Source organism: Nuphar pumila, chromosome 3 (genome assembly GCF_984573655.1).
Source record: "Nuphar pumila chromosome 3, dmNupPumi1.hap1.1, whole genome shotgun sequence".
Classification (NCBI taxonomy): Eukaryota; Viridiplantae; Streptophyta; class Magnoliopsida; order Nymphaeales; family Nymphaeaceae; genus Nuphar; species Nuphar pumila.
Genome location: NC_143251.1, coordinates 12,888,851 through 12,915,919, shown reverse-complemented (window position 1 = coordinate 12,915,919; position 27,069 = coordinate 12,888,851). Strand labels below are relative to the sequence as shown.

The window sequence follows — 27,069 nt, the reverse complement described above, 5'->3', positions numbered from 1 at the left end:
AATGAAATCTCATAGGGTCAGCCTAACCCCAGCTTGCCATTAATATATATATATATATATATATATATATATATAGAGAGAGAGAGAGAGAGAGAGAGAGAGAGAGAGAGAGAGAGAGAGATCTGGGTTAACTAAAAGGAAACTTGCTGCCATAAAATATTTTATAATTATTGAAGAAAAGCCAAAAAATTCAAAGGAAAGTTACTTTGTGCATGGGGTTGTCCCCCTAAATAGAATTTCTCTAAAGTAGTGGTGGGCATGGGCTGGCCGGGCCCAGCGTACTAATGGACTGGGCCGATTGGGCCATTGACCATCGGGTTGGGTTTTGGCCCGGTTCTTAACGGGTTAGGGTTTGAAGAGAAGCCTAGGGCCCGGGCTTGGCCCAATCTTAAAATGCATAAATGCTTGACTGAAATTATGGGTTAATGAGATAATAGCAAGTTCTCATGCAACTAATTCCTAATTAGTGAAACTAATTAAGTAAATAATACTAATTAACAAATAGCAAGTTTTCATGCAACTAATTAGGTAAATAATAATAATTATATAAGTTATTATGAAATAATTAATTTGTAAAAATTTTATATTATTAAAAAAATTAAATAATTTAGGCCCATCAAACCGGCTCGAGCCAAACTCACATATATAACAGACCGAGGGCAAACCCGAGACCAGGTTTCAGCCCGGTACGTGACAGGCCTAGGCCTAAAATCATGGCCCAAACCCGGCCCATGGCTGATCAGCTTGGCCTAAGGGGCAGCCTGGCCGGTTGCCCACCCTACCTTAAAGAACAGAAATAAATGCATGCTCTTATTTGACAGTTTCCAGTAAAATAAAGTCCTATATTTGGAATTTCATAAATATGAAGCCCATGCTTCGAATAATTAAGGGTAAAAGATTAGCCCATAAATGCAATTTTCTCAAGAAGTCGCCTTTCTCTCTCTTCGACCACTTTCCCTCTTTCTTCCACCTTTTCCACTGCGTAAAATAGTAACTTCCCTAAGAAGCCCCAAAAGCCAGAGCCCTCTCTCTCTCTCTCTCTCTCGATGGAGAGGCACAGAGGAGAGCGGTCAGGGGGCAACCCCGATGGGAGGGGCGGCGCCGGTCATCACCACCACCCCAGAATGTCTTCCCGCTCCTCCCCTTCTTTTTCTTCCTCCCACCACGACTACCCGTCCCAGAGGCACCCCTTCTCCAGGGGCGGCGGCGGCGGCGGCGGCATGCGGTATGGCTCAGGGTTTGATGCCCCCCCTCAACCGGAGAACCTCTCCGGCCACAAGCGATCGAGCAGCGGTGGTGGTTTCTCCCGTAGGGGTTCTTCTCCAGGTAGGGTTTCCCATCAAGGTTGCGTTTGAGGGTCATGGAATTGGTGTCTGTTATTGGGTTTCCTTTCCGCTTTTTAGGTTTTCGTTCTTCCCCATTTAGTTGAATTTTTAATTTTTAAATTTTATCGCTGTTCGATTAAGGTACTCCGTGTTCTTCTTGAGTGCGTGTTTTCTTTATTTCGCAGTGAGCTCTTTGTTCTTTGATTATTATGTATACGTGGGAAGGAAATATGTATTTTTCTAGCTGTCATTCGAATCGTTTCATGGTATTTGAGATCATGTCGGGGTTGATTTACGTTTTTTTTTGTTTTGTTTTGTTTCTTGGCTTCCTGGAACATGAACATTATTCGGACATTTAATTGTTTCACTTTTGGTGACGTGAACATGTTTATGAATTAAGCCTTTGCTTGTTGCTCTTAGTTGTAATTGGCAACGAAATTCAGAATTCTAATCCCTTCCTATGAGATATGTACGTTAATACTTTCCATTCCCTTTTAAGTCTTACTCTGCAAAAGATCAGGTTTAACTTCGTTAAATGCATGAAATGCTGTTCAGTTGCCTCTTAAATTGCTCCAATTCGGGGATTAATGTGCTTTTGATCAATAAAACTTATGATTCTATATTTGGACCATGATGGGGATAATCTATAGGTCAAGAACTCTCCTTCAGTTTTTTGAGGAATATAAGCATGATGCTTTTTCTTATAAGTCTCTTTTCAAATACACTGCCCATCAGCCAACGGCTTCTTGGAATATGGTGTCATGGGTGGCTCAAATCTGAACCTGCAAATGCTCATTCACAATTGAACTTAAAGATACCTCGGTAGTGAGTGATGATCTATGTCACATGTCTATGGCTGCGGACACCGGGATGCTGCCATTTATATGAAGTTTTCTACATGACTAGCATATAAGGGGATGCAGTATGAGTGTCAAAACGAATAATCTGGGTGACATAGGTGATGATTCAATTTGAAATACTGCAATTTTTAACTGTTAGGAATTACCATATCAGTTGATGAGAAGGCCATAAAGTAATCTTTTACATATTCTTTACATCTAATTGCGCTCATCCACTAGTGCCATGTTAGTTATTTGTTTGTGTAATCTGACTATCTGACTGTATGCTCTATATCCCTAAATCAAGCCACATTGATCTAGAGGGTGCTTGACAGTCTCATATCATTTGACATTCCATTTGATTTTTTTTAATAGATTCTTTCACTCCTTCCTGTTTGGGAATTATGTTCATGCCATAGTTTATGGCTGTTCGCACACCTGCCTAATTTAGGTCCAATTGAGATACGACTTGACTATGGGTTTTGCTTCCTCTTATTGTTTGTTTTCACTTTTCAGCTCATCTTCTCTAGCAATAAAACTAATCTATAGTATTCTAGGTGCAGTAGTAACTAAATTGGTTATGTATCTCACTTCTTCTTGTTTCAAAGTCACCTACCTGTTGAGTATAGGTCAGTCTGTGTGCATGCACGTGTGTGTGTGTGTGTGTGTGTGTGTGTGTGTGTGTGTGTGTGTGTTACATACTCATCTTGTTCAACTTTTCAGAAGAGTAAATTTAGTAATTGTCATTTTAGTTCATTTTTTTATCCATGTTCTGCTGAGTTAATTACCTAAAGCCATGCATTTCCTCAATCAGATCCTGCTGATGCTGGAACTTTTGCGAAACTTTTCGTTGGTTCTGTTCCAAGGACAGTCAGAGAAGAAGAAGTAAGTTTATGCTGTACTATATTCCAAACTCTTACATTAGAATATCGCCTGTGGTTTTTATGTTTTCTTTTCATCTTTAATCAGCTGCATTATATTTTGATGATGATCACACGATATTAGCATGATTTTGAGAATTGAGACATTGTTTGTTACATGAGCTTAATTTGTAGGCTTTAGTAAATGATGATGCTACATGGAGTACATATGATAGCCATGAATGTCTGAAATAGTGTGAACTACTTTGAAGTTTTAGCTTCATGCTGATACTACATAAAAATAGTGCATATGATAGCCATGTGTTGTCTGAATAGTTAGAGCTAGACATCAACTGATAATTATTGAAGCAATAGTGCAGATGATAGTTATGAATTTTGGAACATTGGGTTATAGTTGCATTTTCTGTTAAAATGCTTTAACAGTAAAAATCTAAGTTCGTTGTCTGCATAGTGTGACTCGTTAGTGTTAGTGGAAGCCATATATAATGTCATACTTTCCCTGTTATGAGTAGGGGTATTCTTGTCATTTGCATTATGCACAATTGTTTTTGGCCCTTGTTTATAAGGGCATATTTTCACCAAAAACATTTTCCAGCATGTGTATATATTTGAGTTGTAATGATAGAAGTATTCAATTCTGCCCTAATTACTAGCCGTTTCCATCATCACTAGTTGGCCCTCTTCTTCCTCTCCTCACTACCTCTTTATCTTCATGCCTCACCATATTTCATTTCAGACCTGCACACATGCACATATTCTTCACTTGTTAATCACAGGATATCTACTTATCCCACAAATATTAAGAATTGGTGCTCCGTGCTTTGCATGGAAGATGTTTATTGCTTTGGTTTTGTGACAGCCCAAAGCTTTCATTTTGATTAATTTCTTGACTCTTTGAACACATAAAGGTTATGAATTGTGTTAAGTACTGATTATATGCTTATATTTCAGAAATGGCCTTCAATGAACATGTGAGTTACCTGCAATTGTTGCAATGAGTGGTGGAATTCCGAACCACTTGTGTTTTAATCAGTCAAAACCCCATAAAATCTTTATTGTTCTTCTAGTTCATATCTTAATTATAGCTTTGACACCATAGTGTGGACATAGGCCCTTTTGTAGAAAGTTCCAAAATAAATGAATTGATGGTGCTTGTGATTTAGAGGTTTAGTCAAAGAAAACTATTGGTAACGGGTTTCCAAGACAAGTAGTGATATGAAAATTATAGTCTAAGGTACACATTATGGTCATCATGCTTCAAGTTCATTTAAAAAAGGTCTCCAATCCAGCATAGATCCAGTAAGTCAGTGGATGTACTCATATGTTGGGCATGTCATGTCTTTAATTATTTTGTATGCGTGTATGCAAACTTCAAAGTTAGTGAACAAGTATTCTGTTTGATGTTTATAATCTTTTTAGCATAGTTTAAAAACCCAATCCCTTGATCCAGTGGCTTGCTCGGATCGACTCTTTTACCTGGTCAACCAGTTGGTTGATCCAGTCCACACATTTAATTTTACTTGCACATGTTTAACATCATATATAAGTAAAAGATCATATATAACAATTATGATGCTACAAATGTAGTTTTATTTGTGCATGAACATATTTATCATGTTAATTATCATTAAAATATAATATCTTGCGATTTTAATATTACTATTTGCTTTTAAATTTTTTGATATTGGTTTTACTTTGAAAATCTTGATTACTTTATCAGTATCACAATTTCACAACTAGGTTCTCCTTATAATAGTTATGAAATGAAATAAGCAAAACTACAATAGATGGCCACCAAGGGCTACTAGAAATCACAAACACAAAGTGGTCACTAATGGACCAAGTACAATCGCACAAAGGAGATACACGCTAACAATTCACAAGAGAGCCAAAAGTAAAAAATATGATTGTATTAATTCACAAAATGCTTAGACAAGCATTAACTTTACAAGGGGAGGATGTGCCTTTAAATAGGCACAATACAATGCACATGGACTGGTCCAACTAGCTGTTGGACCAGCCCCAACAGCTATAAATATAGCTGTTGGGACAAGCCCAATGGCTAGTTGGGCTGTCCCAACAGCTACATTTGATAAAAAACAAAAAAACAGATAAAAATAAAAATAAAATTGGACATTTACATAACAGCCCCTAATATGCTGACCCTATTATAAGAGTGAAAAGACTAAAATACCCCTATATATAATATATAACTATGCATATAGTTATATATATGTATATATACACACAATAGCAAGTAAACTATATTTAACAAGTTAATTATTGAATTGGGTAGTGTGTACATCACAACAATTAATTGATTGTGATGCCTGATGTACTAGTTTGATGACTCATTAACATGATAAAATTCTCCTTTTAATAATTAAATTTTTTGATATTAGATATTAAAGCATTAAACATTACCTACTATTATTTATATGTTTTTTTGCCATTGTATACAAATTTTTCTTTATATATGTATACTGTTTTTATATGTAAAATAGAAGTTAGCAAAACCTGGCTGAGTAATTGGGTTGACCTGGCTAAGTCCTGAATCAAAGACCAGACGAGTCGAGTCACGAATCACAGGGTTTTCAAACTATGTTTTTTAGTTGGTCTCTCTAAGCAGCATATCTTCTGAATAATTGTTTCTCTGGAGCTCAATTGCCTACAAAACCTCTTCATGTTGATGGTTGGAAGTGGGTGTACCTTTTGCAACTAGTGGAGTCACTAGATGACTCTGGAAATTGAAACCATGTGCTTCACAAACTCTTTGTTTTGAGGCTTTAGAGCATTTTTATCAAATTTTGGTTTCAAGAATAGGTTTCACAAAGCAAACGATACAATTTCAAGTCTTTTGAGAATGTTCACTTGGTAGTTCTTTGATTCTCGTGACACTTTCATTTTAGAGCTATGTCACATGGGTGCGGGTGCGGGGATTCGGCACTTCCAAAAAACCCGGGTGCGGGGGTGCGGCAGGGGAAAAAATGTAAAATATATATATATATATATATCATGTATAGTGTATATGTATGAATGTATGGTAGCTGTTAAGGTCCATGACATTTATGCATGTTAGCACGTTCACCACAATTTTATGCCTCTAACAAATTTAAAAATTGATATGGTGATTAGGTGTATTAATTGTCACAATTATGGACATTTTAGTAATTTTTATTAGGAAAACATATTAATAATTGTGCATTTTGAATGCACAGCTAATAAGTGTGTAACTTATTTTTACACAAAATTGCAAAAATAGCTACTGGTGTCCATTAATGCATGGAACCGCCAAGTCATTTTTAAACTTCAAGGGTGTATTTTATGGTCATGTGTTAACACCTGCAGATGGCTATGGAAGTCAACACACTTATTAACTTCTTAGACTGATCCCTCTTCATGAGAAGCCTTTTGTTTTATGTTTGCAGAGGCATTGATTTTTGTTAGATGTATATCTGAATGTGTGCCCAACTTGCTCTTTACCATTTTTTTATCTTATATGGTTGTCCCCAAAGACGAAAGTGATGAGTTGTGGAGCCTGATTCATTGTTTTTGCCCTTGCAGGAAGGGGGTCCGGGGGCTCCCCCCGGCGCGGGTCCCGCCCCTGGCGGGGGTTATAGGGGGGCAGTGCTCCCCCCCCCCCCAAAGATTTTTTTAAAAATTCCGCAGCCCATTTCATAGGGCAATTTTTTTTTAAAAAAAAATCCAAAAAATGGACAAAAATGACCCTGGGTGCGGTCAACGCACCCAGGGTTGGGTTGACCTTACCCGCATTGAGTCGCGTCGATGCGGGTGCGGCACCCTGCTAGCCGAATCCCTGTGACATAGTTGTAGAGGTCCGGTGGAGGTAAAGGAGTTGGTTGGGTAAAGTGATGGGTGATATCCAAACCATGGGTTAGCTGTTAATTGGCTGGGGTAGACGTGATAATGTGGGCAAGGTAGCATATCATGGTCAGTCATGTTATGCCCCACTATCATTAAAAGTTTGACAGTCGAGATCAGAGAATGGAGCATAGTTGATTTTATGGTTCCAGAAACAGGAAAAGGAATGAAGAAGTGGGATTTGGTGTGGTCCTTGACAAAAGCTCCGGCAAAAACAGATGACAAGATTACATAGGCATTGTTCAATGCTAATCCTTACTTTTCAGACTCTCTCATTAGATTTGTTTGCTAACCTGATCTAGATTCAATATAAGTCGGTCTAGCAGCAGCATCGATTTCTTTTTACGCAAATCACAATGTCAGAATTCTGGCACTGGTCTGCATCACATGCAGATTAGATGAATAAAAAAAGTTCTGTCATATTGACTGGAAAACACTGTCTTGTTTATTCTTTGTTAAAGAAGAAGAATTCCATTCAGTCTAAGACTCTAAGGGTATTTGGTGTGGAAATTTCTAAATTCAGGACTGGTCTGTATATTGGAGGCCTTCAATGATCAAACGGTATATTCCAAAGGTCCTATCTCTTCTATGGCCTCAATCAAGAAAATAACAGATAGGATTCTATCACTTGAGGTGGCTTGGGGTGACCAGGGAAGGGGAAATATACTAGAGGCATCCTCAAACTGCTGAAATTTATTCAAGCTTAAACTGGAGGAGAATTATATATACTTAATGGCTCCATTTAGCCTCTTTATAACTACTTTTGCTAGACATTCATTGAACTTGTATTAGTCATCTTTTCTCCATTTATAGATTCTAACTTGGATGCTTATTTTGTGTTTTTAGCATTTGTTTTCTGAAATGATTTGGCACTTTGTCTCCATAAGACATGCCTATTACAAGTTTCTTGTTTTAGTCATGACAAATATCATTCCTTTTCCCTCCAGATTCGTCCATTGTTTGAAGAGCACGGTGATGTCCTTGAGGTCGCTTTGATCAAAGATAAGAGAACTGGCCAACAGCAAGGTATGTGCAAATATTTTTTCTGGATTTGGATATGATTTTATGTTTATTTTTATCTTTCAGGTTTGAGAGACCAAAGGGAGCAGTAAGCTCGTGTTCCATCTTGGTTAGGTTTTGGAACAGTTTTCAATGCTTGTTGGGTTTTGTTGGCAACTTCTCTTATAAGTTCTTCCTGACCATCTGGAAGGCGATCACTACCTTGGAAACCCACTATTATTTGAATATGTATAGCAGTTGGAATGCCACTAGAGATCCTATTCGTACACTTTATCATTTCAGTTAGTGGGGAGATCCATTGCATTACTGTGACATTTCGTATCAAAGATGTTTTCTATGCAATTATTGTACAGTAATTGACAGAGCAATACACTGAAGGTTGCTTTTAGATGGATGCTACCCATCTAACTGTATAATTTGGGTCCCTCCTTTTGGGTTGAAAATCTATATCTTGTTGTCTTAGTAAATTGCGACCCTTTTTTCCCCAATGAGTTGATTGGAAAGTTTAAACCATTCTGTCTTTGAATATGCGGTGAAATCTGGCAATATTTTGTGTCTGTGAGGTCTTCTCTTTGAGTGATTTAATGGTTGGCCTGATTACATTTTAGTCTCCTACCATTGTGTGTGTGAAGCATTTGCTTAAATAAGTGAGCTTTCTTAAAAGTGGGTAGTTATCTGTTCTTTGTTGTGTTTCATTGAATTGTTTGGTAGCACTCTATGTAGTTTGAACAACGAGAGTTCAGTGTTGTGGTCCTCATTCTTATGCCTGAAACTCTCAAGGGTTCTTTGGGAACTTATGCTGGCACATTATCTTTGGATTAAATAAACTGATTGTATGGTGTTTTATCTCCTTTTCTAGTTTTTGTACCTGTATGGATGAGTCCGCATGATGTCACAATTTTGGTTGAAATTATCGCTCTATGTAGTTTGAGGTTTGAACAATGAGTTCACTGTTGCGGTCCTCATTCTTATGGCTGAAACTGTCTCAAAGATTCTTTGGGAACTTATGCTGGCACATTATCTTTGGAGTAAATAAACTGATTGGATGGTATTTTATATCCTTTTCTAGTTTTTGTATCTGTACGGATCAATCTGGATGATGTCACTGTTTGGTTTAAATTATCATTAGATGGTATAATGTGATTGGATGCCACTTTTTCTCATTTATTGTTTTCTTGTCTGTCTATATGGATTGCTTCAGATAATGTTATTGCTCTATTAGTTGTTCACAATTGACGGGAACATCTGGACTGTGTGCATTATTCCACTGATGACATGGTTGCTTCAAAATGATGGGGATCCTTATGGAATGATGTCCACAACTGACTAACCAACCAACTAACTGTATATACACATGCTTGCGTATGTATGCTTGTATGGTGAAGCCACTATGTTATGGGGAATTGTTTGCTTTCTTGCCTTCCAAGGTTTTCCTATGTTGTCATGTTTACCAACCATAGTGATACTTCATGGGTCTCTTTGTGCTGTGCAATGTGATGATCATGATGTCCCTGTCGAGTTCTTTAGGCTCCTGTGTTGTGCATCTGGGTTATTTCTAATGATATGTGTCATTTTATCAGTGGGGGAATATGTGTGCATATGGATTATTTGAGATGATTGAGTATTGTCTGTCAACCTTCAGCTATTCTATGTCTGCAATGTGATGATGGTGAGGCTCACATGTATGTAACTGTGCCTGAGTTAAGATTGTTATTCTGTCAGTCATTTGCAGTGGAATGTGTAATTTATTGAGGAATATTTAATGGGAGATGCTAATCTGTTGATTATGTGATTGTTCGGTGTTTATTTTTATCAAGTGAATGGAAACAAATGGTGATGATAGTGCTTGAATTGTAATGTGGTTAAAGCGAACATATAGTTTTGATGGTGAAGCCATATTTTTATGGTTACATTGCATTTTGATGCTTTCTCAACTAAGGATTCGTATTTTGCCATAAATATCTACATGGGTGGTAATCAGTCGATCTCATTGTGGTCTGGCATGACCTTTGAGATATACAGATGCAACCATAAGTAAAATTATGTCGTGCACTTGGTATCCAAAATGATGCTCACCGACCTTCTTTCACTTGAAATGGATGCGTAAGTTAAATTTGGGATGTTTATGTGATCAGTTTAAAATGTATCATGATTAGCCAATGAAGGCATTGAGGGATATAAACATTATTTCATTTGGAAAGCTTTTATATGGTTATGATGGTGAAGCATAATTTGTTGGTGAAATTGATAATTGCCAGTTCAAAGGCGCGTAAGTTGACAAAGATCTTCTATTAATGGCAGTTGGTGGACTGTTTTGTGCATACCATCTGATGTCAAAATTTGCTGATGCTATAAGTTGGATGTATATCCCTGGGTAGAGGTGCTCAGCAACTGTTAGTGTTATATTCTCACATCGTTATATTTTCTGTTTTTTTGGTGAAGTGCATATTTCATTTGTATTATCTGCATAATCTCCACAGAGATATATGCTATGGATGTTAGTGGCAGTAATGTTGCATGTGGCCTTTTGGTGCATGCTATGATCTCCTTCAAGTTATCTTTGGCTAGGTTGTATCTTTCTAGCACATATTGAGGTTAAGAAGTGCAATTTTAATCTTTTTTGGATGTGCATCTACATGGAATATTCAGTTAATTTTATTTTGCATTTGGAAATCCCCTAAATGTACACTTACCTCTTGTTTTGGCTTCATTTTGTACAGTCTTATTAAAAGGCACACCTTGTTTGTTGACACTTTATTAAGTATACAGCTATCTGGTTTTGAAAAACATTTCATCTTCTTTAGCTACGCCTGCAGCACAGTGATTGTCTTTCTGAAAAAGTGGGACTAATCAAACCCACTGTCTGTTGGATGCAGTTGTCTTTTTGTGGGTTACTTTCAATGTTTTATGGTGCAATGTTATTCCAAGATGCTTTGTCTTTAGTAGCATACTAAAAAGTTGCTGGCACTTTGGTTTATGTGTGTATTTGTGCTCCCGGAAACTTTTGTGAATAGTGGGCTTATTTTTTTGATATCTGGTTTTGTGCATCATTTGGGTTTCCTTTTCAATATCAGAGGAGCTGATGCTATTCTCATGGTTGACAAACTCTTCACTGTTCCTTGTATTGATGATGTAAGACAATGGCCTCTCGATTCAATTTTTATATGTTTTTTCAGTAAGGTTGCACTTTGATCTGCTGATGATACTCTTGTTCATAAACTAATGGGTCAGTCCTATGTGCTTATTTCCTGCTGGGAAAACGTGCTCTGTTGCAAGCAGGTTCTTGGGTTTTACCATGAAATTCAAGGCAGGTGTTTTGTGCACATGTCTATGTTCATGTGTATGGGTGTGTCTTATGTATTTGTGTGCACGTGCATGAATTTGTGTATTCATGTCACAGCCATTTTGTCTTATACTTGTCCATTTGCATCCTAGTATATAGATATATTCCACATATTTTTCACTTTTGTTCGTTTCCTGCTGCTTTTGGAAATTATCTGTTGATCTTTCATCTTTCTAAAGTTCTTGCTGTGGATGGTGGTGCATATATGGCACATTGTGATTGACGAAATGATTGTTCTGGGGCGACTGATATGGATTTTATGCTTTTGATTAGTATGGGTTGTGCCATGGCCCATGCATGGGCTTCTGGCATTAAGTGACATGCGTGAATTGTGTCCATGCATGGGCTTCCAGTATTAAGTGACACAAAAGTACATCTTACAGGCTTCATTGTGTTTGTACCTCTTCAGATTTTGAAATTATATGGCAATATTTTGGGAGTTATACTGCTCTCTTGGGTTGGATCTATTGATCGGCATGGTCATGGAGTAGTTGACCATTATTTCCTTGTGCTTACTCTTCTTCTTTTATCAGTAGATAGTGCTCTTTATTGTTCTATGTTTCTCCACAATGCTGAGTTTTCATGTTTGGAGTCCTAATCATCTCATGGATTTGATGGGTGCTATATAAGTGGCTTTCCCTCAATTCACGGTTCAGCATCTGCTTGATTTAATGGACTTCTATATGCTGCCAGATATTTGGATCTGTTTTATCTTGGTTTTTTTTCTTGAGCTTTTGTAACTCCCTTTTTCGTTTTGTAACCTTATCAAGCGTAGGTTATACCTGGTCATGGTGATAATGTAGGCTCTTTTTTATTTTTATTTTTTTGTACATGTACTGTATGAACTATGAAGGCATGTGGACATGGATATTTTTTCTATTGTATAAACTGGTTTATAGACAGTCATGACGTGTATGATTGTGCGCACTTGTTCATATGCTGAATTCAAGTCATAGGCTATCTATTATTCTTTTGCAAACTGGCAACTGTGTTGGATCAGTACACAAAATCATTACTTGTGCAGGCTGTTGTTTTGTAAAGTATGCAACTTCAGAAGAAGCAGACAGAGCCATTAGAGCTTTACATAATCAGTGCACATTGCCGGGGGTGATTTCTGCTGCTTTACTTTGACCTTGATGATATTTCTGATGTCCTATCTCCTCTAATTGGACGATTTGTGTGTTGGCTCTTGTAGGGTTTGTGCCCTATCCAAGTTAGATATGCTGATGGTGAACAGGAACACCTTGGTAATTTGCCTCAGTTCGTTAGTGGAAACTTTTGTAAGTTATGCAGATACATGGAATTGCGTTGGTGTTATTCTGATGTTTTGTGTTGTTTTTTTATTGAAACTGTATGCTCAATAGCTCTCTCATTTCACAGCATAAGCATGTGCGCTTTTCTGGCATGCATCTTCATGGGCTGTCAAAGGAATGCACTACTCAGTCTGTCCAAGTGAATCTTTGGACTTGGGCTCAGTTGTGTCCAAATCTGATTCAGCTGGTTCCTGGTCTTCAAATCATGTAAAAATATTTCAAGGGTATACAAGCATTTCCAAAAATTCAAAATCAAGTTATGTTATAGATTTCTGAAAAATGTAGGGTGTTAATTTTACAATTGCTAGGCCATATCTTAAATTCGGATTTTTTGAACTACAATAATTATTAATAATCTGATATTAGTGGTATTAGGTCTGTGTAGGGGTGGGCTACGGGCTGGGCAGCCCAATGGGCCAAGCCGACCCAGCCCGTTAGGTTTGGTCTGTCCCATTAGGTACCGGGCCGAAACCCGACCCGTTATATACCTGGGCTGGGGCTAGGCCGTCCTGCGGCCTACCGGGCTGGCCCGATGGGCCTGAGTTATTTATTAAATTTTTAATAATATAAAATTTTAAAAAATTAACTATTGCATAGTAACTTGATAACTATACCTAATTAGTTACATTAATTTTATGGAAACTAGGAAGATAATTAATTGGGTGCATGTGAAGTTGGGAACTTGTTAATTATTACTATTTACAAATGGATTTGGGCGGGGGCAGACTCGACCCGCTTCACATTGGCCCATTGGGCAGGGCCATGGGCTGCATTTCAAACCCGAGCCCGTTAAGAACCGGGCCGGGCTGAACTCTAAACGGTTCTGGGCCAGGCCGGCCTGACCCGATGCCCACCCCTAGGTCTGTGTAGTGCATCAAGGTGCCTAGCCATCAATTGGATGCTAGGCTAGTGTTTGGTGGATGCCGTAAAAAAAAACTGTTAATTTTTACTTATATGGTATGACATCGTACCTATCTTGTTTCTAATTCTTCATTTTTTGTTTACTTATAATTTTGATTTATAGGTTAATATATTTTACTCAGGTTTTCTAGTTGATGCCCAGGCCTTGTTTGGGTGTTGTCTTGTGCTGTGGACTACCAAAAGTAGGCCTGTCCTTGAAACTTCCATGATAAAGCTGAAATTTCTTTACACTATGGATATCTTTTATTTGTTTTTCCATTTATTGGGATTAGTTGAAAATCAAAACTATCATATGAGGGTTCTTATGCGACCATAGATTGTGGAGAACCACTTCAAGCTGCAACCCTAGATTGTGGAGAACCTTCTCAAGCAATGACACTTAAAATGGGATCGATGCCAAGGCTGTCTTTTCATGACCAAATTTTGGCAACTGTACCAAATTAAAATAGTACTAGATTGGGATATAGCCAGGAAGAACAGATTCTTATGTAATAAAAGGAGCTGGGGAATGAAGATTTTATGAAATTCTATGTCTTCTTGTGCCTTTGTATTCCTTGCAAGGGACTATCCCACCCGTGTACAAAAAGGCAGAGGAGAAAATATGTTGTAGTAAAGCAAAGTAAAAGACTACAAAATTGTACTAGATGTCATCCATGTTCTTGAACATGGAAGAATGAAAAAGGTATCAGTTGGCAGCCTCATGTCCAAGAATCATCTTGTCATTCTCGGGACTCAATGTTGTATAGACCACATGTGACTTGATGACTTCGGTGAGTCATGGTTTTTTACTAATTTATAAAAAAAGATAGATATATAATTTATAATCTCATACTATAAAATTAAATAACCTAAGTTTGTAAACCAATAATACAGAAGGCATTTAATTAAACAAAAACTGTGCAATGTATATAATAAATGGAAAAAGTGAAACACCTTCTTCAAAGAGAATATTCATTCGAAATATTGATATCTCATATATATATATATTTATAATAAATACATATAGATATAGATATGTATATATGTATGTACATGCACACAAACACACATGCACACTCCGGAGTTTTTTTTCAAAAGTGGCCTTTTTGTGGAACATCTTGGATGCTTTAAACATTTTTAAACTGTAAAGAAAAGTAAAAAAAGATACGAAATGATGGGTTTTCTAGCAACATTTTTTATGAGAACGCAAAAAATATGAAAATATATATTTAAAGTGTATAAAGTAAGATTTTTTAAATAGCATTATATTATCATGATAATGTCATGATATTTATGTCATAGCTGATATTTTGATAACATCACAATATTTTCCCTTTAATATTGGCTAGGGTATTTTTCTCGTAAATGTCATCATATTTTCACAATATCCGTGATATTTGTGGCTATGATCCTGAGATATGCATATGAACAATGAACGTTCCATGCTGAAACCAGTGCTGTCTGCGTAACAAAAAAAGGTTCTTTTCCACACAACAAGCCTTAGTATAATATTCTTACATAGGCAAAAAATGATGCCTTGTCCATCTGCCTGCAATCCTGTGTTCTTTGATGAAGAGAGGATAAGTTTTTCTTCTGTGCCTAAGCAGTTGTTAGTGTGGCAATCTTTTTCTTGCATGGCAAAAGAAAGTGGAAAATAACAGAACAGTAGACACACTGAGCTGAATATCAGTTTTGGGATAAGATAGTTGACTGAAATCTTCCACAATTCCACTCTTCTGAGGCAAAATTTTCCTATTCTATGGATTTGGTACTGGAAGGGATGATGAAGCAACTAAATAGGAATGAAGTGGGATTGAACCTGCTTTGCTTGGCAATTTATGCTGTAATAGAAGCAACACAAATTATCAGGCTAGGCGTGATGATGAAGATTGCAGCAGGTTATTGACAAGATGTTGTAGAGCATAGGTGTGTGGAAGACACTCTATGCAGATTACTAAATCAGGGAAAACTATGAGAATTTTCGCAAAATATAAAAACAGACAGTAAATTCCTGAGTGTCTGGCAAATTTATTTGTTTTCATTTAAATATTGAACATCTTTTACATGCTATTTGCTTGTTGTCATATAATGGTAGTCCATTACTTAGTTGTCATTGGACACAAGTGGATACAAGTCATGATGTCATATGTCTGTCTTAAATTTTTCCCATTATTGAAATTTGCTTCAGACCAGTTCATATCTGTTTATCTGTATGCAAATGGGCCTTCATATGCATGGCATGACATTCCTATATGTCAGTGTAATCACACTGATAAATATGCATATGTTTCTTTTTGTCTTTTCTTGAGGGCACAAGAAAAAAAATTTGTATACACACACAACATGCTCTTTGGCTTTCTGTATAATTGTTTGATCTGATGCCTCTCTTTGCGCTAGGTGCAGCTGAGTACAAACTGTTTGTTGGTTCGCTTAATAAACAAGCTACAGAAAAGGAGATTGAGGAAGTATGTTTCATGTAGCTTTTAGTCTCAGATTTTTGTTTTAAAAAATTGGCTGCCTTTTTCCTTTTATATTAACCTTTGTGTTTTCTGGGAGAAAGGTGCTTGATACCTTAGACCGATTTGAGATCACCCTTCCATTAGAATTAGCAAAAGCAATGTCTCCTTGCATAATATGGATTCCAAACATTCATGATCTGTATGTGAATGAGTCGAATTACTTATCCCTCGGTCTATTAGTGAACCATCTCCCCAGGGATTGTGAAAGATGTTCCACTAGAAATATTCTTGTTATTGCTTCGACTCATATTCCCCAAAAAGTGGATCCCGCTCTAATAGCTCCGAATAAATCAAATACATGCATTAAGATACGAAGGCTTCTTATTCCACAACAACGAAAGCACTTTTTCATTCTTTCATATACTAGGGGATTCCGCTTGGAAAAGAAAATGTCCCATACTAATGGATTCGGGTGTTTCTGCTTCATTTCATAAAAATAGTTCAATATAAGGTAAATTATTGTATGTGCTTCATTGTAATCTTTTAACCATGTTACTGGCTACATCTTTTTATGCAGATATTTTCACCTTATGGGCGTGTTGAAGATGTCTACATCATGAGAGATGATATGAAACAGAGTCGTGGTGTGTATTATTCTCCTAATTTTGCTTCTTTATTGATCTTGTATTATTACTATCATCATCACCATTTTTTGGGTGCTCTCGGATAGTTGAATTGCTTACAATAGCTACTACTTTTTCAGGATGTGGATTTGTTAAATTTCCTTATAGGGAGATGGCAACTACAGCTATAAATGCTCTCAATGGAAAGTATACCATGAGGGTGAGGTTCTCTCAAAAGTTGATTTTTTCCTTTCCTTCTCTCTCTCTCTCTCTTTTAATTTCCAATTACTTCAATTCGTTTCTTTCTGAATTTAGGGGTGCGACCAGCCTCTGACTGTTAGATTTGCAGACCCAAAGAGGCCAAAAACAAGGGATTCAAGGTTTCTATGCTTACCATTACTTTGTCTTTGATGGTCTTCTTATGAACTCACTCTAATCATTTCCTTTTTATAGGTTTGGGCCTGCATTTGGAGGTCCAGGTTTTGGCCAGCGATCTCAATTACCTTTAGGGAATATGTATATTTTTTATACACAATACCCATGTGCTTGTATGCATGAATAATTGAATATGTTGTAGCTTTCTTGTCTGGTGCTTACATCTCTCTGGTCCTTTTCTGACCATTTTTGCAGGCCAGCACCCATTGCTGGTGGCCACCTGGGAATGAGGATGCCACCTAATTCTTGGCACCCAATGAGCCCAGAGCGCCAGGGGATGCCTTCGTCTCAGGTTAGCAGTAATGTTATCGGTAGCCATCCAGGTGTTAGAGATGGTCTTGGAGCAGTATCATCTGCAGCGGTAAGTTTGCAAGATGTGTTGCATACTGTTGATGGCCAGTGGAGCATTTTCTTTCGTTGGTTCCTGTTCTAACGTTATCTTTGTTGTTGCACCTTCCATAGTCAGGGTCATTGGGATTGGGTGTCCTTGGAGCTGGAGGGCAGGCAAGTAGTTCTCTTTTAGGTTCTGCAGTTCCGCCTATCTCTACATCACAACAGGTTGTGGTTACTTCCATTTATACCTGATCATGAATTTTGTGTCTATAATTGACGAGTTTTTTTGTATATGAGAGGGACTATTTCACATTTAAATGATTCATTTCTTACTTAAGAATGAGATATATATGATTTTTATAGTCTGAACCTGCCTTTGATGCAAGTACAGCCATTATCCCCATTGCAGAAGTCACTTCCACCCCCACAGCACTTCCCATCCTCTTTGCAGCTTCAACAGCAAACATCATCATCCTATACACGTGCACAACCTTCACTAACATCTGTACAGCAGTTCAGTCAACAGCTGCAAACTCCTCTTTTGATGAACCAGCAATCATTTGGTCAAAGGCCTCCATTGCAACAGCTATTTGGTTTCAGCGGTCAATTGTCAGCTTCCCAGCCTCAGATGCCGCAAATTCCCTCTTCTGCAATGCAGCAGTTTTCTTCTAGTCCACAGCTGCCAAGTGGAACAGTTTCAGTAACCCAAATGCAATTAGCTGTTGCTGCGGCCCAGGCACCACAACTGCAAGTTCACCAACCATCAACTGGTCAACAACCACATATGTTGCAACAGCAGGCACATGCTTCACAGTTGAGCTTTCAGTCTCCACAGCTTGCATTTTCTCAGCTGCAAAAACAATTGCATCTTGTCCAGTCAACTTCTCAAGGTCAACAGCAGTCGATCTCCCAGCCCAACAAGGAGCAGGTATTGTTTAGGTTTTAGGGATGATTATTATGATTACAACTGCTGTTTTGCCTTTTACTTCTTTATTAATCTGTTGAGGTTAACCGACTTCATATTGGATATCTCTTTCTCTTCTCCTTTTGTCAGTCTTCGCGGCCTGGAATACCACAAACAGCTGTAAGCGCTCCTGCAGCCACAAATGTAGTTGCCTCTTCAACCGTAACCACCCTCACTGTGGTTCCTGCAAGCACTAAGGCGACAGCAACACTTACATGTAATTGGACAGAGCATACTTCTCCACAAGGATACAATTACTACTATAATAGTGTGACATGTGAAAGTAGGGTGTGTTTTCCTTCTCTTTCTCTCCCTTCATTATTATTCAATTCATCATGCATCAGTATGTGGTTTATTTGACTCCATCCATTGTATGTAGTGGGAGAAGCCCGAAGAATTGACAGCCTTTGAACAACAGCAACAACAGCAACAACAGCAAACAGCTACAGCTCAGCATTTTCAAGCACAACCTCAAGCTCAGCTACCGTCACAAATTGAACAACAACAACAACAACAAAAACAACAGCAAACAGCTACATCTCAGCATTTTCAAGCACAACCTCAAGCTCAGCTACAGTCACAATTTCAGTCTCCACGGCAAGTGTCTCAATCACAACAGCAGCAGCCTCAGACCCAGAGACAGCACTCATTGCAGATGCAACTCCAGCCGCAAACATTATCTGCATTGGTTAGTTTTATGTGTCTTGTTTAGTCGAGGCAAGTATGATAAGTGTGTCATGACTCATAACCTATTCACTTTGGTATTGCAGTACCAGGCATCTTCAACTCCTGGTCAGCAAAACCTTCAGGTTAATCTCCATTCTTTTTTACGGAAACTAGGTAGTCTAAATTTAGTGTAACGTATCAGCATGGCCTTTCTTGATGAGTCAATTAATTTGGTGGGACTGATTTAGGAAGGATTCATTTTAGGACTCTTTAAAAATTTTATTCGCTATCCAGTTTTGAATGTTCGGATGTTTTTCCGTTATTTTTCACTGGGGATGGCATGATTAAGATTGGGTTGTATTATATTGTCATGTACATCAATTTCTGTTAGTACATATATACCACAGCTGCTTGAAGTTTCCACGGTTCTTTGGAAGCTAAAGCATGAAACCACATGCTTCCAGAAATTTTGGAGCAGCACACTTCTAGAGATTGTGATACTTGCAATCCACCATATGAAAATCAAACCTCCTTGATGTTTGAAATGTGCTTCCTTGCTATTGTAATCATACTTCTCTTTCAAAAATCGTGTTTTCCTTGTGTAGTCTACATATGTCATGCATTTTTTTGGTAAAAAAAGCTGAAGAGGATTGTACTTATTTTCATGTTGTTTCTATTTTTGCTTCATGCTTAATATCACTAAAAACTTGCTTCTTGCAAATTGCTTCATGAATGCTTTTCTTATCCACTTCTTACTCTAACAACAATGTGGTCTATGCAGTCTTGACGTATTTGTGTATGTACATGCATGAATATGGGTTGATAGTGTAATGAAATGGATAGAATCCAAAACACATGCAAGAACACTCCTTCAATCAAGTGAAATACTTGATTGAATCACCGAATCACCCACACAAGGGTCTTAACAAATGTTGATATTGCATATAATCACTCATAAGAGTGTTAAAGAGTACATGGCCACTAGTGGCCTATCTATACAATAATCACCACAAGGGGGGCAGCCCAAAGTGGCTGTTGGGCTGCTCCCAACGGTTAGAATTATAACCGTTGGGAGCAGCTCCAACAGCTACTTTGGAGCTGCTCCCCCAAAACAGAAAAAACTACAGTAAAAAGCTGCAAAAAGAAACAGTAAAAAAAAACAGAAAAACAGGTTGTCAGCCCCTAGTGGGCTGACACTTATTACATTAAAAAGACCGAAATACCTTCTATGGGTATTTCAGTTTACAGAAATTTATATATACATATATGTATATATATATATATACATATATGTATATGTACATATACGTACATCTTAACACCTCCCCTCAAACTCATGGTCCAACATCCGAGAGTTTGCCAAGTAATAAGTGGAATCTGGGTGATTGTAGCGCTTTGGTGAAGAAATCTGTTAGTTGATATTTGGATGAAACATAAGGCAAGGAGATAGTCTTTCGTAGGAATTCTTCACGAACGTAGTGGCAATCCATCTCAATGTGTTTCGTCCTCTCGCGAAATATATGATTGCTTGCAATGTATACAACGTTCTTGTTGTCACAACACAATTTTGAAGGTTCTGCAATGTGAACCGCATGTCTTCAAGAAGTTGTCTCAGTCATACTAATTCAGACGTAGTAGTTGTCATGGCACGATACTCAACTTCAGTGGAGGAGAGTGACACCTTATGTTGCTTTTTGCATCACCATGAAATTAGAGAGTCACCTATAAATACATATAACCCAGTGGTTGAGCGTCTATCATTGGCATCCCTTCCCCAATCAGAATCAAAATAGGCAATGACTTCTAATGAAGAGGAAGATGATAAAAACATGTCAATATTAATAGATTTTTTAATGTATCTAATAGTTCTCGTTACAACACTCATATACACTGTAGTGGGAGCATGCTGAAATTGACTAGCAGAATGAATAGCATGAGATATATCAGGACGAGTAATGAAAAGATAAGACAAAGCCCCAATCATCTGCCTGTAGGGCGTTAGATCTTGCAAGGGTTCTCCATCATCTATCTTCATTTTGGCATTTATGACTTCTGGAGTATCGACCAATTTTTCATCTAATAGTCCCGATCTTTCAATGATCTCCGTTGCGTATTTAGTTTGTGACAAAAAATAACCATGATGTGAGTAATCAACTTCTATTCCAAGAAAATATTGTAAAAAACCAAGATCTGTCATATCAAAGTTGGCTTTAAGCACATCTTTGATATACTTATCATCTCTTGTGATTCTCATATCGTCTACATATAGTAGTAAAATCACCATTCCTGCATTGAAAGACTTAACAAACAATGCATTATCAGTAAATGAAGATTTAAAATGAAGTCGTCATCACATCACTGAACCTATCATACCAAGCTTTTGGAGTTTGCTTTAGGCCATATAAGGCTTTACGTAATCAGAGAGTTTTTCCATGTACTAAAGGCAAACCAGGAGGGGGATCCATGTACACTTCTTCATCTAGGTTGCCATTTAAAAATGCATTCTTAACGTCCATTTGAAATATAGGTCATTTCCTAATCGATGCTATAGCAATGAGACTTCTAACAATAGTCATGCGAACAACTGGGGCAAATATCTCATCATAGTCAATCCCATATTCTCGACTATATTCCTTGGCTACTAACCTAGCCTTATATCTTTCTAATGTTCTGTCGTACTTGGTTTTTACCTTGTAAACCCATCTGCATCATTTTGGTTTTCTTCCTTTAGGTAATGTTTGGATCTCTTAAGTTTTTGTTTTTTCTAATGCTTCTAACTCGTTAGTCATGACCTTAATCCATTAATGACGGTGTTTAGCCTCATGGTATGATTGATGTTCAGAATACGAGTGAATGACCATTAGGCAAGATCTAAACCTTGGTTCAAGGGAATCATATGATACAAATCTACTAGGAGCTTTCGAAATTCTTATGGATTTTCTAAGGCTAGAAAGATCTTCTTGGTTTTGGGAGTATCTTTCTAGAGCACATGGTGGGTGACCTTCAGTACGGCGAGCATAGGTTTGTAAATTATCGTGAGATAGGTCTATATTGTCAAGACTTCTACTCACGTTCTCATTTCCCTCGTGTATGCCTTGGTTCTCATGAATATTTTCACTCTTATCATTGACTAGGTCAAAGAGGAACGAATAATCGCAACTCTCTTGGATATTATCTTTGGTAAACTCGTTTTCTTTTTCAAGAAATGTAACATTTCTAGAAACATATAATTTGTTTCTTTCAATGTTATAACACTTATATCCTTTTTTGTTTTCGGCATAACCCAAAAACACAGAAGGAATGGCTTTAGGGGAGAGTTTATCATTTTTTTTGGTAAGAACAAAACATTTGCTCTCGAAAACCTTCAACCTTTTGTAATCAGGAGACATTTTACAAAGTTTTTCAATAGGAGAAATGTTTTCAATATTTTTTGAAGGCATTCTATTTATCAAATAGACTGCCGTAAGGGAGGCTTCGGCCCAAAAATGTTTAGGAACATTTTTAGATACTAGAAGTTTTTTAGTGGTTTCAATAATGTGTCTATGCTTTCTTTCAGCAATATCATTTTGTTGAGGGGTATATGGACACGACTTTTGATGTACATCCCATTTAAGTCAAGAAAATCTTTAAATTCTTTTGACAAAAATTCTCCCCCAGAATCAGTTCTAAAAATTTTAATATTGGTTTTAAATTGATTTTGAATATAACTATGCTTTTTTTTAAAACAATCAAATACTTCCGATTTGTGTTTTAAAAAGAATATCCAAGAGTGTCTACTATAATCGTCCACAAACACAACATAATAAGAAACACCTCCTTTGGATATGACTGGTGCGGGTCCCCATACATCCGAATGCACTAGTTCAAATGGATTCTTAGTTATAAGATGTCTTGTTCTAAAAGGTAAAGACTTCATTTTGCCAAAAATGCAATCTTCACGTACAAAATTTTCCTTTTTACAATTTGAAAGAAATGAAAATAATTGTAATTTGCTCACATCAGGATGTCCTAGTCTTTTATGCTAAATTTTTATATCTTTCTTTTCCACAAAATTACAAAAATGTTGTTTTGACAATTAAAGATTGTCCATAACATAGAGGTCTCCTCTTCTATGGCCTTGCCCAATCAGCTTCCCGGACTGGAGATCCTGTATTAGACAATCATTAGATGAGAAAACTATTTTGCAACCATAGTCCGCAATTTGAGAAACCGATAGGAGGTTTAAATTTAATTTTGGTACTACTCTAATATTTGGTATGTGAAATATAGGAGGTTTTTGATAAACACAAAAACTTTTGATTTTCAAAAAGGTGTCATCGGCAATTGACTCATTTGATTTAAACTTGCATTCGGACAATATGAACTCATATGAAATGAAGCACCAGAATCTAAGATCCAAGAAGTCTTACCGTGGTTGTCGCTTATCGATATGGCCGCTCCCGAATAAGAAGATTGGGCTTTAAACATAGGTTGCAATGCCTCCATTAATTGAGTTAAGGAAAGCGAAGCGATGCATTTGGAATCATCCACCTCACTCCTTTCAACCGAAGTCACTCTTTTGTCTTCTTTATAATCATCCTTCTTTCTTTTGGGACAAAAAAGTTTGATGTGTCCCGGTTCATAGCAATGATAGTAAATAATTTTTCCACCTTTCTTTGGCTCATGATCACCCCCCCTCTTTTCATAGTTGTTGGGGTTTTTATCATTCTCATTTTTTACAAAATGAGGTGGTTTATAACTTCTCGTATGATTTTCGGGGTTTGATATAGGAAGCATTGATTCTTCATCCTTAGAAGTGGACGGTATTTTCAATCTATTCTCTTCCATAGTTAATTCTTCAAGTGTCTCCACTATGGAAGGGACTCCTCCTCTACGAAGAAGAACGGATTTCGTTCCTTCAAATTTGGGCCTAAGCCCATTTATGAATTGATAAAAATGCTTCGCTTTGATTTGATTTTTGCGAAGCTCAACATCTTGTGGGCAATGCCACTTTGGCTCAAGAAGAGTCAATTCATCCCAAAGAAGAGAGAGTGTATTGTAGTACTCTCTTATGCTCATCTCTCGTTGAGTCATTGTCCTCACTTTATTTTGGACATTACATATATGCGCAATATCCTTAAGACTATACATGTCTTTAAGATATTTTCATGTATCGCTAACGAAGTCAAACTTTGCCAAACTAGAACATTTGTGAATGTCCACACTATTGATGAGTCATCCAATAATTTTGGAATGACCCATCCTCCCTTCTTTCTATTTTTTCTCATATTCGGAAACGGCTTTAGCCATTTTCTCTTCTTGAAGCGCAACTTCTTTTCCATTCTCCAACTTTGTAAGAATGAGTTTAGGCTCTTTGTCGGTGCCGTCAACCAATCCCCAAAGCCCTTTTTCCCATATTTTATGTTTTACTATAGATGCCCACATCACATAGTTGGTGTCATTTAGGCATATGGGACAATCACTTCCCTCATTCTCCATTTACAACAAAAGGAAGTAAAAAACAAAAGAAGACGAGAAAGAGAGGAAGAGAGAAAAAGAATGTACAAGGCCTTTTTGAAGATGGTCAACAACCGGAATTTTGCCAAGTCTAAGATCCTCTTTTTGATCACGATCTTTCTTCTAACAATCGCCCTTTGGAACACCAAAGCTCTGATACCATGTAATGAAATGGATAGAATCCAAAACACATGCAAGAAAACTCCTTCAATCAAGTGAAATGCTTGATTGAATCACCGAATCACCCCACACAAGGGTCTTAACAAATGTTGATATTGCATATAATCACTCATAAGAGTGTTAAAGAATACATGCCCACTAGTGGCCTATTTATACAATAATCACCACAAGGGGGGCAGCCCAAAGTGGCTGTTGAGCTGCTCCCAATTGTTAGAATTATAATAGTTGGGAGCAGCTCCATAGCTACTTTGGAGCTGCTCCCCCAAAACAGAAAAAACTACAGTAAAAAGCTGCAAAAAGAAACAGTAAAAAAAAACAGAAAAACAGGTTGTCAGCCCCTAGTGGGCTGATGCCTATTACATTTAAAAGACCGAAATACCCTCTATGGGTATTTCAGTTTACAGAAATTTATATATACATATATGTATATGTATATATATACATATACATACACGTACATCTTAACAGATAGGACATTGTGTATGTGATCTGCAAAATTTATTTATAGTTGTGATGTAGTTTCATGCTCGATTGCTGGTTTCTGTTTCCCTCTATGACCTCCAACGGTTTTATGTCCGATTGGTAGGGCCTCAATTATATGCAGTTACAAGCAGCGGGTTCAGCTATTGATCTTTCACGTCCTCAACAAGTCATAGTTCCATTTGTTTGCCTTTCTTAAAATGAAATTACTGAGGCCCAGTAGTTGACGACAAAGTTCTGGTCATGATAGGCTGATATGAAAATGAAAAACTATTTGATAAAGTAAAGAATCAGGGGGAAATAAAGTGTGCATATTATTGGATAAGTTGGAGTCTAATCAGGCAAGGGCTGGAAGACTACACGGGACTAATAATAAATTCAAATGGACAATATCCTTTCATATGATGACTCATTATTTCTTGAACTCTACGGCCATTTGTTGCCTTTGAAACGAAAGATGATTCAGAAGTTACGGTTTCCATGTCTTTTGATGAATCATCTGTGGACTGGTTTTTACAAGATGATTCTGAAAATGCTCTTCTGGTTTGATGCAGGGATTTTGAACCCAATTAGAAAAGTTTGTTGGTTATGGATGTTTCTTTCTGAAAATTTATAGATTTTCGTAATATCATGTGTCAGACTATAGTCTGTTTAATCCTTTACTAGCCAAGTATGAGAGGAGCAGGGCTGCCAGACTCATATTAGTTACCTAGTCCACAGATAACTGTCTAAAATCACCCTTGGCTGTGCAGTAGTATTGTAGATTGCTTCTTTCCATCTGGATGTCCGCTTCCTTTTTGAACTGTTTTCTGCTGCAGGCTGTTTCAACCCAGGAGTGGATGTGGAAAAATAAACCAGCAGGTTTGATGGAAAAATGATCATTTCTTTGATTCATATCAATTATTTTTTGGAAAATGAGATTGAGATTTTCATGGATTCTGCATCCGTTTAGATCGAACATTTTGGATGTGTGCACAGGAAGTTGAGTGCATGAAAGATGCTGGCGACTGCTCGTGGTTTCTGGCCAACAACCACCTTTCTTATGGTGGTAGCCAAGGTGACTGAACAGCATACTTAGATTCTGAGTTTTGTATCATGAATTTTATAAAAAATATCCTGCCTTGTGTAGCGTGATTCAGATGATCTCATGCTAGAAATGGTACAGAAGCTGAAGCTCTTTTTTGTCTTGGTCTTTGATGCATTTTGGTTAGAGTTATTGTATCGATAATTAGGAAGAGATTTGAAACTAATTCGAGCATCGGAACATTAGTCTCTTGGCGGTGATACAGGAACTAGTTCAACCTAGTAAGTTGATCAATCTGATCCTAGGATGTCAGTTAATTGATCATTCCATTGATTCTACCTGTTCCATGTTCCATCTTTCTCTTAAGTGTCTCCAGTCTGTTGATCTTTATCATGGGTTCTCGAGTCAATGAAGAATGACTTGATGGTTTTTGTCCCTTGATTCTACGATTTCGTGGCCGATTCCGCCATCTACAAACAGAATTTGGTCTGATTTCAGTCAGGCGTCTGTGCAGTGTGTTAGTTTAGTACTGATTGTTGAAAGTCGCGGGAGATTTCTTGTCCAGATCAGCCATTGTTGCCTTCAGAGAATAATGTCTGTCACAATGCTGCGAACAAATCCTTCTGTAGCCGGAACTGGATGCGGCACGTCATGCCTCCCTCTTCCAATGGCACAGCTTCATCCACACACAAGCCAACTCTAATATGTCCGCAACCTGGAGGGTTGCTAATTAAGTAGTACTACCAATTTTACAAATTTATGGGTATTTTGGAATTAATTAAAGGATTAGGGGGTGTATGAAACATGAACCCGCCGATTTCACAGATGGAGGGCAGTAGAAGCAAAGCCTACTTGTTGAGCATCCAACTGGTGCAGTGATGCAATCTCTGGGCTCTGGCAGCGTGA

At 37.5% G+C, this 27,069-nt stretch overlaps 1 protein-coding gene across 3 annotated transcripts; it reads left to right on the top strand.

Annotated features, from left to right (window-relative positions):
* Positions 1-1,015: 1,015 nt before the first annotated feature.
* Positions 1,016-26,515, top strand: LOC149842016 (flowering time control protein FCA-like). 3 transcript variants are annotated; one of them, XM_089998836.1, is made up of 18 exons: positions 1,016-1,326; positions 2,979-3,049; positions 7,875-7,953; positions 12,315-12,397; positions 12,486-12,570; positions 15,907-15,968; positions 16,540-16,606; positions 16,726-16,805; positions 16,901-16,965; positions 17,039-17,101; positions 17,216-17,381; positions 17,483-17,578; positions 17,745-18,281; positions 18,408-18,605; positions 18,697-19,005; positions 19,088-19,126; positions 25,958-26,000; positions 26,118-26,515. In XM_089998836.1, the coding sequence occupies exons 1-18, from the start codon at positions 1,047-1,049 to the stop codon at positions 26,123-26,125; spliced, it is 2,331 nt and encodes a 776-aa protein (XP_089854962.1). In that variant the 5' UTR covers positions 1,016-1,046; the 3' UTR covers positions 26,126-26,515. The 3 variants fall into 3 exon arrangements, with proteins under 3 accessions (XP_089854962.1, XP_089854963.1, XP_089854961.1); XM_089998837.1 differs by having other exon boundaries at positions 15,901-15,968; positions 17,763-18,281; XM_089998835.1 differs by having other exon boundaries at positions 15,901-15,968.
* The last annotated feature ends 554 nt before the right edge of the window (positions 26,516-27,069 follow it).